Source organism: Sciurus carolinensis, chromosome 5 (assembly GCF_902686445.1).
Source record: "Sciurus carolinensis chromosome 5, mSciCar1.2, whole genome shotgun sequence".
In the NCBI taxonomy this organism is placed as follows: domain Eukaryota; kingdom Metazoa; phylum Chordata; class Mammalia; order Rodentia; family Sciuridae; genus Sciurus; species Sciurus carolinensis.
Window position 1 is genome coordinate 168,336,984 of NC_062217.1, and position 16,429 is coordinate 168,353,412.

General features: G+C 39.4%; 2 protein-coding genes and 1 non-coding gene across 9 annotated transcripts in view; 2 read left to right on the plus strand and 1 right to left on the minus strand.

The window, feature by feature from the left end:
* Positions 1-1,169: 1,169 nt before the first annotated feature.
* Ikzf5 (IKAROS family zinc finger 5) lies at positions 1,170-15,641 on the minus strand. Of its 7 annotated transcripts, XM_047553889.1 has the most exons (6): positions 15,313-15,641; positions 13,616-13,766; positions 12,474-12,589; positions 7,226-7,404; positions 4,778-4,960; positions 1,170-3,531 (listed from the first exon to the last, which is right to left on the minus strand). In XM_047553889.1, the coding sequence occupies exons 4-6, from the start codon at positions 7,356-7,358 to the stop codon at positions 2,588-2,590; spliced, it is 1,260 nt and encodes a 419-aa protein (XP_047409845.1). In that variant the 5' UTR covers positions 7,359-7,404; positions 12,474-12,589; positions 13,616-13,766; positions 15,313-15,641; the 3' UTR covers positions 1,170-2,587. The 7 variants fall into 7 exon arrangements, with proteins under 7 accessions (XP_047409845.1, XP_047409843.1, XP_047409844.1 ...); XM_047553887.1 differs by lacking the exon at positions 12,474-12,589 and having other exon boundaries at positions 15,313-15,640; XM_047553888.1 differs by lacking the exon at positions 12,474-12,589 and having other exon boundaries at positions 7,226-7,421; positions 15,313-15,640.
* Positions 12,542-12,614, plus strand: Trnaa-agc (transfer RNA alanine (anticodon AGC)). The gene has a single exon. It is a non-coding gene; the product is annotated as a tRNA-Ala (tRNA).
* Acadsb (acyl-CoA dehydrogenase short/branched chain) overlaps positions 15,535-16,429 on the plus strand; it is a 35,557-nt gene continuing 34,662 nt past the window's right edge. The window contains exon 1 of the mRNA XM_047553885.1: positions 15,535-15,690. Within this exon, the coding sequence (XP_047409841.1) occupies positions 15,649-15,690 (42 nt within the window). The 5' untranslated portion in view covers positions 15,535-15,648. The remainder of the gene's footprint in view (positions 15,691-16,429) is intronic.

A 16,429-nucleotide genomic window follows, 5' to 3' on the forward strand; every position in this document is an offset into this window, starting at 1 on the left:
TACTACATTAGTAAAATCTGAAATAAAATTATTCCCTGTTAATCTTTTCACAGTTTCTTAAAAAAATATTAGTGGAGATAAATTATCTACAAACTTTAAAGATCTAAACTTATGTTCACTGAACAAAAATAAATTTAGTTTCATAACATTGCCTGTTAATGGCAAAGTACTATAAATAGTGCATGTTAAACTCTTCCTAACTTGTTTCTACAAAATATTTGATTAAAAATAAAATGAACATATAAGGGAAGATCCCAATATCTTTCCAAATACACAATTTAACTCAGGAAGTTTAAATAAAATACTAAATCTTTTAAAAAGTACAATTCCAAAAAAGTTTATAAGGTAGATTTGCTTCAAAAATTTTAGTGCATTTAGAAAGAATTGTAGCTTTGAAGCATAAACACCTTTGGAATACCAACTGTGCTCTTTGACGTGGTAGGAAAACTATATAATTTTACATTCTAGTCTGTAATTATGAAAAAAAATTTTCCATTTTAAATTAAAATGTACCTTTAAAACATCTATCTTTAGTTGCTAGAAAAAAAATGTACTTGTGAAACTATTTGGCCCAGAAAATACAATTAATAAGCTGGTTTTCAGAAGAGTTACTCCTCTTTGTTTAATGAAAATTTTTGTTTTCTGTTTCGGGGTATTGCTTTTATTTGAAGAATAATATGGAAGAAAAATATAATTGCACAAGTTTCCAAATGACAACTTGTTTCTTTCTGGCAAATGATAAATACTAGAGCCAAGTTGCACTTTTGGAAACTGCATTAAAACTGATCTGAGTGTGGGCGATTCAAGCAGGAGTGAAACCAGAACGTTAGGGTCACAAGATTTGACAGCAAGCGAGTTCCAGTTTACAGAAAGTGTCCTTGATGCTGTGCTTTAAACAAGGCAGTGGAGATTAGCCTAGATTGGCTACTCAACCACAAGCACTCACTCTAATGGCTTTCAAGCACTGCGGGGAGGCGGAGGGCTCTTTAACTTGGCACTTGGGGCTTTGTGAGTAGACACTATCAATATTTCCCTTTTATTTATTATAAGAGGAGGGGTGCTTTTTGGTTAACAAATGCTTAATAGCATATTTTCTTTAAGAATCGAATTATGTGTATTTTCAAGATATGAACCAAGTTAAAATAAATTTTTTGCAAAGTACACAGAAACCAAGTTAGTAACAATATATTTTATTGTTTGACCAAGCTCTCTTCAGAGTAAGCTAGTTATTACACAATATAAAAACAATAGCCTCCTGTCAAAATGAATTACTCTATTTATTTAGCAAGCCTTACTTGTATAAACAAATTAAATGCCATGTTTAAATGCACTTTATATCCATTTTTACACCTTTATCCTTTCCTACTAGGGTGACTATTCAATCACAGTTCCCATTTAGTATTGTCACTGTACATAAAGACTGGTAAACTGCAAGTAAATATTACAATTCGGATTCACAGAAAATATTTTAAATGGCCAACTCTGAAGAGGTGACCAAGATCTGTTCTGGATACAAATTCTTGTTTTTATAAGTATTACTTTACTATCACATTTTCCCATGTGTTTCTATACCCACCTCTTCTTGGATATTATGGGCAATAAATGGATAGAAGGCAGGAAAAGGAAACTTTGGAGTTTTTTTGAAGGACTGCATCTTAATAATAAGATGAATGACTTCCACTGTACCTCTTTGGTCATCAAAGGAATAGGAAGAATAACAGATTCTCACCATACCAAACTCACCTGACATTAAACATCAGAAGAAGAATTTAAATGAGAAGTTCAAAATGAAAAGAAAAATGGCAGCTAGCACTCTAGTGTATTTAAATGTGGTTTTAAAAAACAAACTGCCAAGTATTAGAAAAAAAAAATCCAATGGAAAACTGACATGTTTAAACTAGACATTGAATAAACAGGTTATTTTAAATATTAAACACAATTTTCAATTTAAAGTCTTGAGTTTCTTTTCAGAATTTTGACCTATTTTCATAACTCTAATTTTAAAATAATTGTTTTACATTTTCCCTTATAGAAAAAAAAGGTTTACTATTACCAGTTGAAATCAAACTACTAATTCAACTTAAGATATGTGAACTAAATAGTACTTTAATTAAGAGCAATTTTAAAGGCCAATTTCTCTACAAACACTGAAGCAGGCTGTAACAGATTTTGTAAGAGAAAATAATTTATTTCTACCATTTTGAAATACGGCAGAAGTAACATCTGGCTATACTGTATTGAAATAGCAAGAGTATGGATAAGCCTTCAAGTCTATGGACCACAAATGTGGGAAATGTAAATGAACACCTGTTAAGATTATGATTGTACTCTAATTCTCACATGTATAAATGAAAGTGAAAAACAGATATCAATAACTATTCTAATACATAAATGACCCTGACCAAACTTTTATGAAAAAGAAAAAATTTTTCCACTGTCAAATTCATATTCTATAAATATAATGTATAAACTTTAATTAGCAGACACCTCATTAGGGATGACCAAAAAAACCAAAAACAAACAAACAAACAAAAAACAAATTACAAACCCCCAAAAGGCCAAACCAAGTGAAACATAGTGATTGTTTTCAGTGTTGGTTGTGTTGCCCTCTTGCAAAATGACAGGCAAAATCATACTTGTTTTTACATTTGCATCCACATATATTACACTGAAAAGGATTTTCATACCCATGACATCCCATGTGAATAGTGTAAAGGATATTGTCTGCAAAGTACATGTCACAGTGCTGGCAGTGGTGCAGAAGCTGAGGATCCTGGACCGGCAGGGTTGGGGCTGGAGTGCTTGGCTGGCTATTTCCTATGCTGGGAGTACTGGTGTGGGCACTTGGTTCACTGCTTGGACCTGCCACTGGACTATAGTTCCTCTGACTGTGTGATGGCCGAGGTTCAGGGCTTGTGGGAGAGGAGCTCTGAGGAATACTTGCTGACACAGCTGAAACCACTGCTTGGGCAGAGGGCTGCTGAATCATGAAAGGCTTTTCATCTGGGCAGGGAACGACATCGGGGGATGCAGGGTTTTGGTTTTCAGGTGGCAAACTGGACAACTGTCCTGCTAGAGTTGAGAGCTGATTTAAAGGGTTGTCAACCATGAGTTCTTGGGGGTCCCTCGGTAGGCCACCAGGTGGTGTTGTTTTTGCTATACTTTCATAGGAGTCAGTCTGGATACTTGGGATTTCGTGGGTAAAATCATTAAGGTAGTCTGGTTTCTGAACCACCATGGAAGGTGGACTTAAGTTGATTAGTGCTCTCCTGCTATACCCCAGATTGCTTGTTTTCTTCTGTAAAACCCCCCACATTTTCTTGCTGCTTAAGGAAGACCTAGTACCTTTAATTGGTACCATTTTATGCTTGCGCCTTCGATGATGAGACAGGTTACTTCGATCACTGCAGCGGAAGGAACATAATTCACATTTGTATGGTTTTTCTCCAGTATGGGAACGCATATGGGCTTCCAGATGACGCTCATAAGCAGATGCAAATGGACACAAGTGACATCTATGTGGTTTCTCACCTGTTTAAAAACAAAAATGGGGGAGAAACTGCAAGAGTAGCTCATTTATAGAAAGTTTCCTGTTTGTCCATTCACTGGATTAGGAATTGGTTTGAAAATAAATGCTTTTTTAGAAATTGCTAATTGCATAAAAGGTTATTAAAATCTGTAAAGAAACCTGTAAGTTGAAATAAAACCTAAGAATTCATCTGCAACAAGATGAATTTAAATGACATATACATTTAGACTCTATTAGTCAATATAGTATGAAAATTGTGATAGCTTTAACTGGCATTTGGGGAAAGAAGAAATAGCACAAATGACAATAATATTCACTACATGAGTTTATCAACAGTATGCCTCAGAGAAATATATTCATGCACATGACCAAACATAAACACTTACTTATGCATGTTCACAGATATACACACATAGGCATACACTTTCTTCAGGGGGAAAATTTTTTTTAAAAATCTTTTTTTAGAAGTCCTTATATAAAATAAAAAAGTTCAAAATCAAAATGAGCTTGCTAGTTCAAGTATCTGTTATGCAAATTATTCCTTCAAAACTGCCAGCACTTTTCTTCCACCTTCCTACTCTTCAGTTGCCAGAAGACACAATTTTAATGCTGTTAGTTGAAGACTCCCCAAGTATGCAAAATAAACATTTCGAATGAAAGATTTGGAGTCATTCATCCAGTACTGAGGCCTACTACGTGCCAGATGCTATGCTAGTTTGGGAGTACAAAGATGGCCCTATCACAATCCCTGTCCCCACAGGCTTTTCAGGTCATTACAATGATGTGATGGACAAGCACAGGATGCCATGGAACACACAGGAAGGACAACAGGCCTGGTCTTGAAGTGGGGTGGGGTGTAGTTAGGAAGGTTGCACAGAAGTGGCAAAGGTGAGACCTGGGCTTAGCAGTAGAGTTTGCAGCTGTACCGAAACTTTTTCCCCTTTCTGCAACTGAACTGTACTAGTGAGAATAAGATAAAAACATTTCATCATTCCATACTGCCTTTAGCATTAATCTCCCTAACCTTAGAAGCAGACAGATGTTGACAGATTATGTAGTTCAAGCAGTAAAATAGTTGATAAAGGAGAATTTCTTTAAGCTATTGCTTTGTTTAAAAAAAAAAAAAAAGGAGTAACTTCTTCATTGATTCAAACCTTACAAACCTTCATTTGTGAACAATCAGTGCTATTTACATGATGGACAGACCTGGGCTCCTTTGCCCCCCTTCTCCAGCTGTTTCTTCATTACCTGTGTGGATTCTAATATGTTCGATAAGTCGTGCTGTTCCTTTGCTGGCATAATTGCAGTACCGACACTTGAGCTTCCCATCAAAGGTCCTTTCAAACCCGTCTACCAACATTCCTGAGTTTTCATCCAGGGAAACTTCAACAGATGGGTGATCAAGTCCATTTTGATCACCATCTGTTCCAGCTATAAACAAAGTATAGCGAAAGAAATTATGCATCTCAGAATCAACTCAACTTAGCCATTTTAGTCTCAAGTGGTTGAAAATCTTTCATAAATTGACAGTTCACCTCCCACAACTTAAAGTCTGTAAAACAACACAGATTTTTTGAACTGAGGCTAATTTTATATAAAAGTATTATATTCTGAGAAAATTTTATAGGGGGACCTCAAAATGTAAGCATTAATTGAAATCAGTTCTCAAAATACTTTTCAAGAGAAGAGATAAAGAGACCAAGGGACTCCTTTAAGACTATTGGCACAGTTCACACAAGTATTTATTTAGGATGCTACCCATTCCTCCTATAATAATTAGCATTCATAATAATCTCTAAAACTGTTTTAATCTAAAGCAATTAATGAGTTTTCCACCATTCCATTCAGTTTATATTCTGGGTTATAGTCAGTATCTTAAAATTCTAATTTAGCACGAAAAGGAAAATATTTTATGTGATACCACTGAACGTTAGGATTAAGAATTACAGAGCTAAAAGATGCTTGGGTGTTTGTGTTAATCTAATGGACTACTTCTTTGTATAGATAGAGGAAACTGAAAGGGCAGGTACTCATAATCAGGAATACCAATAAACTTTGGGGACTACAACCTTGGTCTCTTCAATGCCAATATAATAATCTGTACACACTAGACTCAGAAGAGCCTCCTGGGAAAAGAACTTCTACACCATCCCAGGAAGGAGCAGTACTAGCATGCACTCCTCAAGCCCTGCTCCACTGTTACTTCCACCCCTCACAGAAGTGAAGGGATTCTGCAGGTTGGAGCCATTGCACTGAGGGACAAGGCTCCCTGTCTCCCTTTTCCCCACTGCTTTCCCCAGTCAGTAACATTCACATTTTGATGTATGCATGAATTACTTGGGGCTCTTATAAAATAAATTGACTCACTAGATCTGGGGTGGGGTCTGGCATTTTACATTTCTTTTCTTTCTTTTTTTCTTTTTTTTTTTTGTACTAGGGATTGAACCCAGGTGCGCAAGACCACTAAGCCACATCCCCAGCCTCTTTAATATTTTATTTTGCGACAGGGTATCACTAAGTTGCTTAGGGCCTCAGTAAGTTGCTGAGGCTGGCTTTGAACTCATGATCCTCCTGCCTCAAATTCCTGAGTCATGGGATTACAGGTGTGCGCCACCACACTGGCTGCATTTTACATTTCTAACAAGCTCCCGTGATGCCTGATACCTGCTGCCAGTCCCTGGATTGCAAGGCCCTAGGTGACCAAGGTCAGAGGTCAGCAAACTTCTTATACGGGTGAAATAGTGAACACTTCAGAATTTGTGGGGTTTGTTTCTATCACAACTACTCAACTCTGTTGTTATACATAAAAGCAGTTATAGACAATATGGAAATGCATGTATATATTCCAATAAAACTTTATTTATGGACACTGAAGTTTGAATTTCATATGATTTTCATGTATCATGACATTATATAAAAACCTTTCTTTTTTTTGATACTGGGGATTGAACCCAGGGGTGCTTAACTGCTGAGCCATAACCCCAACCCCTTTTATTTTTTATTCTGAGACAGGGTCTAAGTTGCTTAGGGCCTCACTAAGTTGCTGAGGTTGGCTTTGAATTTGCAATTCTCCTGCCTCAGCTTCCCACGCTGATGGGATTACAAGGATGCACCACCATGCCAAGCATATTTAAACCTTTCTTAAGCTTGCAGACCACACAAAAGCAGCGAACTTGATAAGGCCCACAGGCTGTAGTTTCCCGAGCTGGGTTTAGAAATATATTCCAATCTGTGTGGTCTATAAACTGGAGAAAGTTTACCTCTACCAGGCTCAGTAGGTTGCTGCTTTTCCTATTCTAGTTTCTCCTCTTAGACATGTAAACACGGTCAGCCCTTTCTTCATTTTCAGAGGAGAGAACAGAAAATCTTTTGGGGCTGAGGTCTAATCCATAGTTCCTGATGGCTGAATTCTCTGGGTGCTGAAGCTGATGTTTTGCTTTCTTCTGGGTTCCTTGAGTCTAGAGTTAGCTAAAAGAACCTGAAAGATAGGCTGGGATTTAGAACCCCATGTTGAGTCATTCTCCCTTAGCAAAAATCTGACACATTTAAAGGGAGGAAAAAAAGTCCTCTATCTTTCTAGAAAAAAAGTAGAATGATCTACATTAGTGAACAGTAGTTTTCATAGTATGGACAGCTACACACAAACACTGATATATTTATAAAAGTGACTATCTAATAGTATTAAGAGGAGTCTACCTCCCTGAAGAGCTTCTGCTTCTTTATCCCCACTAACCGATCCAGAAATCATGTTGACATGATGGGTCTGCTGAGTCAGGTATTCCTGAAAATCTTTCACGAAGTCCAAAGGCTCTGGTTTCTTTTCACCCATCTTTGTTTTTTGTTTTTTTTTTCCTTATGTTTATAGTTTCTTATACCTAGAGGGGAAAAAAAACTGAAATAATTTTACACTATTTAGGGAGATCGAGTACAAAATAAAATAGTGACAAAAACTATTTTGTGCAAGATACTGTACAAAGCAACAGAAAATATAGTATTTGCTCTCCAATATCTCATAATCTTCCTGGTTATTTAAAAAGAGCATATATGAAATGGTGAAAAATAAACATTTAATAACTAAGTAAACTGGAATTCAAATTTCATCACAGAGGATAGAAAGAAATTACAAAGATAGAAAACAGAAACTTTATTCACAACAGCCAAGTGCTAGAAATTACCCAAAACAGTACAATTAGTCGTGGCATGGCCACACAATGGGTTACAGCTGGGAAAGGAGCACACTTCAGCTGCACTGTAACTACACGATCTAACAGTCAGAACTCAGTGAAAGAGCCCACAAAGGTTTGTTGTGCAGGATGCCATTTACATCAAGTTGAAGAGCAGACGAACTGAGCTACAGGGCCAGTGTAACCCTCACCAGGGCAGATGGGCCTAGCACAAGGGTGGTTCCCAGGAAGCAGGCAGCCTTCTGTCTCTTCATCTTGGTGCTGATTTCATGGATGTGCTCACTTTGTGATAACTGATTAGCTCAAGACTTCGGACTGATAAACCTTTCTGTGTATATGCTATGCTTCAAGAAATAGTTAAGCAATATGCCAAAAACTGAGTGGTGAATTTTAGATGCCTAAACTGGCCACTAAAGACGAAAGATTTTTTAGATGGAAAATTACTCATTAGAGTTTAAGAAAAGGCATATTTATACATTTGAGTTGGCTACACAGAAATGAAATGAAATTTGTGTCAAAAGGTACGCATATATTCAGTGTTAGATAATTCCAAGTAGTTTTTCAAGGTGATTTTACCAATTACACTCCCACAGCAGTGGACAAGAGTTATGTTGTTTCACACTCTTGCCAGCATTGGTTAATTTTTGCCTTTTTCATTTCAGTCATTCAGGTGGATGTGTGGTAGTACCGCACCAGTGTTATATTCCCTGATGATTAATGAAGTAATATACTTTTTAATATGTTAACTAGCCACTTAGATACTCTCTTTTGAATACTGTCTGTTCAAGTCTTCTGATCCCTTTTTCTACAGGGTTGTCTGTTTTATTCTAATTAATATGTAATCTTCTTCCCATTTTGCATTTTCCTTTTTAATCTCTTCTGATGAACAGAAGTCCTTTTTTCTTTCTTTTTTTGGGGGGAGGTGGTTTAGAGATTGAACCCAATCCTTTTTTTTGGGGGGGGGGGCAGGGTCTCACTAAGTTGCTTAGGGACTTGCTTAGTTGCTAAAGCTGGCCTTGAACTTGTGATCCTCCTGCCTCAGCCTCCTGAGCTGCTGGGATTGCAGGCATGTGCCATCACTCCCAGCCAAAAGTTCTTCATGTAGTCTAGTTTACTCATTCTCTCCTTTTACATTCAGAGGTTTGTGCCCTGTTCAAGAAATCCTTGCCTTCATTTTACTTGAAGATGTTCTCCTACATTTCCTTCTAAAAGCTTTAGCATTTTTCTTTTACCTTTCATGTTTTTATTCAGAATGTAGCCTTGTGCATGGAGTAAGAGTCAAACTTAACTTCTTTCCAAGAAGATACTCAATATCCCAACAACATGCATTTAATAGGCCAGCCTTTCTCCACCAGGCTCCAGAATCAGGTGGTTATGCCTATGTGGCTCTATTTCTTAATTTTCTATTCTGCTCCACTATCCTATCTGTTTATGCTTAAAGCCACATCATTCAGTCTTTTAAAAGTCTTGTTATCTCAGTAGTTTAAGACCATCAGTTTTGTTTTTCTTTTTCAAGAACGTCTGTATTATTCTTGGTCCTTTTCAGTCTAAGTTTTTAAATGGCAGAACTGTGAGGATGAGAAATGAGGAGTTTCACAAAAGTATATTTTCCAATTTACAAAAACTTGACCAACCTTACAAGAATCAAAACGTCTACCCTTTGACTTAACTGGAAAGAGATCAACCCTAGACTACACCATTACTACAGATCATTGTACTTTACAACAATGCAGGAACTAATGAAAGATATATGGCTGTTCTTATTTTCCCTAATGTTTACTGATATATTTTCAAATTTCTTATCTTCCTTTTCCTTTATATCTAATTTGTTCTTTACTCTGAACACATTAAGCCAAATAAGGACCTATAGGTAATTGAATTCTTTCTTAATGCAACATTTGTGAATAGTTCTTAACTCCTTTCTTAGAAGTTGCCCAGAGATTTTTAAAACTTACTATTGTGACTACATCTTTTCACTTTTTTCTAGAAAAATGAGGCTACTAAAGGTCTATCCTGTGGATGAAAAGAATATTTTGGTATTAAGTCAAACTCACTAGCTTTAAGAGTCTGAACAGGAAGGGACCACTCAAAGCTTTAGTTTCCTATTTTGTAAATTGGGATAATAATACCGACTTGCAGTGCTATTTTAAGTTTTATACTTAGGTATACATAACGTATCCTAATCTGTACAGAATATGGTAAGTTCTCAGGCAACAGTTAAATATTTTAATAATAATTATTTTTACAGCAAAAAGTAGTTATACTTAGATTAAGAAATTTCTCACGGTCTCAAAGTTTTTCCCCTTCTTTCATTCATCAACTTGGCTGGAGAATATACTGAGCATCTGTCTAATTCTTAGTTCAATGAAACAAATGTGAACCACATTAGTCTCGATAATTCACACATCCTAATTTGCAATTTCCTAAGTCCATCTACAATGTCCCAAACTCACCTCTTCTTATTTTACTTTTAAATCACTTGCTTTATCCCGGTCCAACTTTCTCAATCTTACAGATTATTGCTGACCTTTGAAAAAATCTGTTTCCATTTTTTTTCTATCTTACCATTTTACTTGAACTGGTTCTCTGTGTTATTGTATTGTTGTCTTGTGATTATAGATGATTCTGCTGATTATCTGTCCTTTAAATTTTGCCCTTTGGTTGGGAATATGAGATAGTCTACCCCAGTGAAAATGATCAAGAACAAGATCTGAGAAATTATTCTTTAAGTTGTAAAAACTGCAAAGCCCTATTGATTGTCTGTGTTCTAATTATATGGGATAAAATTAAAAAGGAAATTCCAGTATTTACATTACAACTTAGCATCAGAGTTCATATGAAGTTGATACCTTTTCATCTGAAAATAACTGAATGTACTTCGATAGGCTTCAATAAGCAAGCTAAACTTTACTAAATCTTGATTAGAAAGCATAACACCATTATAGTACAATATGTGATAATGCAGTAAAAATATGTTAAGATTGTCAGTAAGCAAGCAGAAAAAAAAATGATATTTTTATACATGCATTTCAAGCTTAAGAACATAAATGAGTCTAACTACAGAGTATGGCTGACATATTTTGACAGTCTTAGCTATCATCACGGTGTCACATTATAAGTTTCACAGTGTTCCCTACCATAAACTACATGCTGCTTTCAATTATACATGATGAACTTAAAAAAAGATGCCAATGAAATAAGGGAAGATAACATTCTAAACATTAAGACAAGCTCTTCTTAAATTAAAATTTTAAACATACTAATGTGGTTTATAACCTTAGACATCCTGCCAGGTTTAAAAATTTGGTGTTATATCATTCTTAAGCATCTATGTGTACACCTGACCTGTACCATCTATATTACACATATCTGTAGGCAAGAGGCATGACAAGTGCTTACAGAGCTCTAAGCAGGTGAACAGATCCATGTAAATGAAAGGTGCCTAAATGTTAGTGCAATCTTTAGCTCAAACACAGCTTTCACTATCTTAGATTGATAATTCTAAGTAGAATATGTGGAAAAATGAAAATACTGAAACTACAGACTTCCTGTTATAAAAAAATACAGATTTTCTATCCAAACCATCTTCCTGTTTTTAATAATCACCAATCCAGAACTGAAAGTTTAAGAATTCCACAAATTAACTGATACACAGAGGTACTGCTAAGGCACCAATAAATTTAAAACCCTGTGCAAACATAATACAAATGCTGCATCTAAGGATTCAACTAACTGCAGATGAAAAACACTAAAAATGGCATCTGAACTGAGTGTGTACAGACAATTTTCTTGCCATTATTCCCTAAACAATATAATCTGACAATCATTTACATTGTATTAGGTAAAAATAATCTAGAGATGGTTTGGAGAGCTGGGCACAGGGATGCTTGCCTGCAATTCCAGCCTCAGGCTGAGGCAGGAGGATCACCTAAGCCCAGGAGTCTGAGACCAGCCTGGGTAACTTAATGAGGACCCATCTCAAAACACAAAACAAAACAAACAAACCAACAACAACAACAAAAAACCCCACCCACCAACAACAAATAAAGTATATGGGAGGATATCCATAGGTTATATGTAAATACTACTCCATTTTATTTAAGGGACTTGAACATTCTCAGATTTTGGTATTCACAACGGATCCTGGAACTAATCCCCCACGGGATGACTGAGGGATGACTATATATACTTTAAGAAACCAGCAAAGTATAATCTTTTTCAATGGTATCATTCCAACTGGTCACCTTGGAGTTTGCCAAAAAGTTACTTACACAAAATTTCAGAGTGTAAAATCATGTCATCAGAAAAAGAAATATATTAAGTATTCTCCAATATTATTATAGATTTAGGTGGGTTATCCCAAGCCAGATCTACCTTTCTGCTAAATGATATTGCTATAGACTAAATGGTTATGTCACCAAATATGTTTAATGTGTTTAAATCCTAACCCCCAAAATGATGGTCTTTGGGGGATAATTAGGATATGAGGGTGAAGCCCTCTGAATGGAATTAGTGTCCTTAAAAGAAGAAACATGGCACACTCTGTTTTCTGCCATGTGAGAATATAACCAGGAAACAGGCCTGTACCCAGACTCTGGACTCACCAGCACCATGAGATTTAACTTCCCAGCGCCAGGTCTGTGAGAAATATTTGTTTAAACTACCCAAAGGCAATTTGTTATAATAGCCTCAACTAAGACAGATAACTAATTATATCAACCAAAGAGAAGATGTATTTCCAAACCTTATGATTATCATACCTTATGATTTAGTAAAACTCCTGAGTCCTTCCTGTGATTACTCTGATTAAACTTAAGCTGAGTTGGACTGGGGATGTGGCTCAGTGGTAGAGCGTTTGCCTAGCATGCACGAGGTCCTGGGTTTGATCCCCAGCACCGCAAAAGAAAAAAAAAGGTAAGTTGAGTCTAGTATGGAATTCCCTTGGATACAGGTTTATGTATATAAAGAAACTGGCTATAGTATACATAAGTTATTTCTGTGACAATAGTGTCTCTCAAATTATCCATTCGAGGCTCAAAACAAATGCTTTTACAAAATAAAGGCTGCCCAAGTCAGTGGAGGAAAAAAAGATATCCAAGAATTAAGTTTTGATATCCCAAAAGAACATGACAACCTCTTTGCCTTCAAGCAGTTAATTTAAACTATTCTCCAACCTTCTTTGTTCTTTTTTCTTTGGGTTTATCTTGTATGAAGTTCTTTACCTTTCACCTTCAGTCTCATAAATGAGAAACTGCTGATGAATACATGCATATATATATATATACACATATATATGCAAGCACACACAGAATCTCTTAACTCGGGGCTAATTATTTAAAACAGAGGTATCAAGATGTGAATTAAAAGGCAACCACAACCACAGGAAATATAAGAACCAGAAGAGGCTCTTTGACCTACCCCCACCACAAATCATGGGAGAATTTTGAGAACATGATAAGAGAACAATAAGACACATTTCATCCATCTAAAATCTTTTTAAGAAGTGTTTAAGGGTCACTAAACATAAGGAAGACTACTTAGCAACTAATATGCAACACTTCAATACTTGATTTGGCATTTAGGCAGGCCTATATGTGTAAAGTGATTACAGTTCAACAGATGTGTTTACTTCTACAGTATAATAATTATGATCACTCAAAGATTTACTCTTCAATAGAATACAAGTAACAGAGAAAGTTGACAAGTGAGGCTTGGCTTGTATACAGTAACATGGGCCTTCAAAAGGAATTAGAACACAATTCCTCATTTCATAAATGTCAAAAACTCTTTGAAGGCAAAAATGAACAATGTGAAGAGACTCTAAGAAATCAGAAAATATACTATAAAAGTAAAACATATATAAAACCATGATGAAATTCAAAAGAAGAGTTATATGTTCTACCTTTTCACCCCAAATCAGTGTTCCACCTTTTTCTTGCCACTCCAACATTGATGAAATGTAGAGTATTTGAAATTTACTCTGGAGACACACCAAAGGACTCCAAAAGGCCATGGAGGGAATTTCAACTAAAATTCAAAAGCCATACAGAGGTCTGTAAAAAAAAAAAAAAAAAAAAAAAAAAAAAAAAGCGCACCACAAATCAAAACCTTATTAGCATCTATAGATTTAAAACTAATTAAGAAACTTGTGCCAATCTTACCATTACCATTAGCCAAACAAAGAACTAAGGTGATAATCTAAGAACAAAGCAACAGCCTCAACTTCCGCAGAACCTCCACAGAATCACCAAAGAATAACCCGCACTATGTAACTAATGTCCACTCTCCACAGAAATTGGTGATTTCTCAAGATTTTAGTTTTGGGAAATTTGTAAATATTTTCCGAATTTATGATATTAATTTTATTTGTTCACGGTAAACTTCTAAAAGGGTCAGGTAGTCCTGAACAGCTGTAGATGTACAACAGCAATGCATTAGCCCTATATTAGGGAAGTATCTGTAGGAAAGGGCTGTTAAAAAAAAAAAAACAAAACAAAACACAAAAACAAAACAGAACCACCATATGCCCAACAAGAGAACATCTGAACCCATCCAATCCTCATCTTCATTATCCTCCCTATCCCAATACAAAATAGTTAAATTTTTCTGGGAAATACTGGACCGTTGGCGACAAAGAACACCAAACATCTCAATTCACTGTAAGGAACTCCCAAGAACATATTCATCTCTAGCTGTCTTGAAAACGCGACATAAATCAAAATTAGTGGAACTTATGAATTGTTAGTCCAGATGTTTAAAAAGCTGTTCTAAATTAATTTTGTTTCTTCTAAATTTAATTTCCTGATACCTTACAGTCTGAGATCTCTTTATGTCTTCTCCTGAGTGTCACTCCTCTTGCGGGTTCTGATCACTTTACAGGGTCACTAAATGGGCCACATGGTTACTGGCAGCTAGAACCGACTAAACTTCAGACCCACGGTTATGGAACATTTACTGGATGCACGGGCTGGTTACTCGCATTCCAGTGTACCAGGACCTAAACCCCGAATAAGCCTGAATAGTTCCATGTCCTCCTGAAACCTCCCAAGTTCTCACAGTCACAGTGCACGTGCAGCAGAACGGATCCTGCCAGGATCCTGAAATAAAGGACCAAGGTTTTAAACGTCCTTCCCCGAAACAGCAGCCCGGGACCGGCGTCGGGACTGCATCCTCGCCAGGGTTCCGAGGGACATCCTCGCCAGGGTTCGGAACACCTAGGAGACCCGCGCCGGGGCTGACCCCGGCCCCTGGAACCTGGAGAAGACGCAAACCGCCGGCGCCCCCAGCGCGGCCACCTGTCAGAGCCCGGAGCAGCCTCCGCACCCCCGAGCCTCCCCGCTCCCGCCCGACGGCGCCCACTGGCAGGCGCTGCTCCCTCGGGGCTCCCGCGGCCCACACCGCCGCCGCACGCGCTCGGGCCAGGAAGGACCCGGCTCCTGACCCTGCCCACCGACCGGCCACGCACGACCCTCCGCTGGGGGCGAGGCTCGGGCCGGGTTAGCCGGCCCGCGGTGAAGCCGGCTCTCCCCTTCTGCCCCTCTTTCTATCCGCCCTGCTCATCCGGGCCGCCGCTGTCCGACCCGGGGGTCTGCTTCTTACCTCTTGACAGTCACACCGGGTAACCCCCACCGCCTTGTTCAACGCCGCCGCCGTCGCCGCCGCCTCCGTCTTCGTCACCGTCGCAGCCGCCGCCGCCATGTTTGTTGTGTCTCCGCTCCCTTCCCGCCCCCTGCCTTGCCCAAATCTCGCGTGAGTAAGGCGCAGGGCGCAAGCGGAGGAGGAGAATGTTTGTCTCTCTTAGGGTTCCGTAGGCACGAGGGGCGTCGCCTCTGGGGGTGTGTGAGGGGCGAGGCCCGGCGAGGCCCGCCCCCAGGAGCTGGCGTGAGGCCAGAAGCGCAGAGCGGATCCTGTCGAGGATTCTGAGCTGCGGCGGCGATGCAGGGCCCAGCTGTTCGGCTGCTGCGCAGCAGCCATCTGGTGAGCGCGTTCGTGGCGAGCGTCCTAGGCCCCCGGGGCGACAGTGGTCCCCGGCGTCGTCGCGGTCGGGGACTTGTAACAGGCCCGGAGCGGTCCCGGGCCCTCCCTCGGGCCGCCGGGCTGGTTCCCTCAGACCCTCCACCCGCGGGCAGACTGCGACCGCCACCTCGCCCCGGGCTCGGGCGGAGCTGGCTTCCGCTGCGTTAGAGGGGCTGGGGTCGCTCCAGACATCGCTTTGGCGGAGCAAAGCCCCTAGCGTGGGGTCGGCGCTGCGCCGGCCACAGGTCCCTCCGGCCACCCGGAGCGGCAGCGAGACCGATCTCTGGGGGCATTTTCTTGAGACGTGGCCTCCCAGATGCCTTGGCCCGCCTTTCGCCAATGATTACAAACCCCCCTAAAAACTACTGGCGGGTCTGCTCCCCAGCAGGGGGTCTCCCCGCCTCCGCGAAGGGACCGGGGGGTCTGAGGGACCTCCCAGCCGGGGAGAGACTTCCCTCTGCCCGCGTCGCCCGGCTGGGGCTGGCGACCTGCAGGGAGGAGCCCCGGGCCCGGGGAGCCCGTTCTGCACCCGCTTCCTTGAAGCCGCCTGCTGTGCTTAATTCTGCTGCCCGGACGCAGCGAACGGTTTCCTCGTCGGCTGCCCTAGGGTCGGGGTGGTTGCTTACGCGTGGAACATCGCGGACCTCGTAAGCACTTGTCACCCTGTGGCGGGGTTTCCAAAAGCCTCGCACGTTTGCAA

Bases quoted from the DNA above. Each gene is read 5' to 3' on its own strand.
- Ikzf5 (XM_047553890.1), bottom strand. From the start codon at position 7,358: ATGGGTGAAAAGAAACCAGAGCCTTTGGACTTCGTGAAAGATTTTCAG. The intron at 4,961-7,225 runs GTAGACTCCTCT...CTTTGTTTATAG, and splicing joins AGCAGAAGCTCTTCAGGGAG to CTGGAACAGATGGTGATCAA. The intron at 3,532-4,777 runs GTAATGAAGAAA...GTTTTTAAACAG, and splicing joins ACATATTAGAATCCACACAG to GTGAGAAACCACATAGATGT.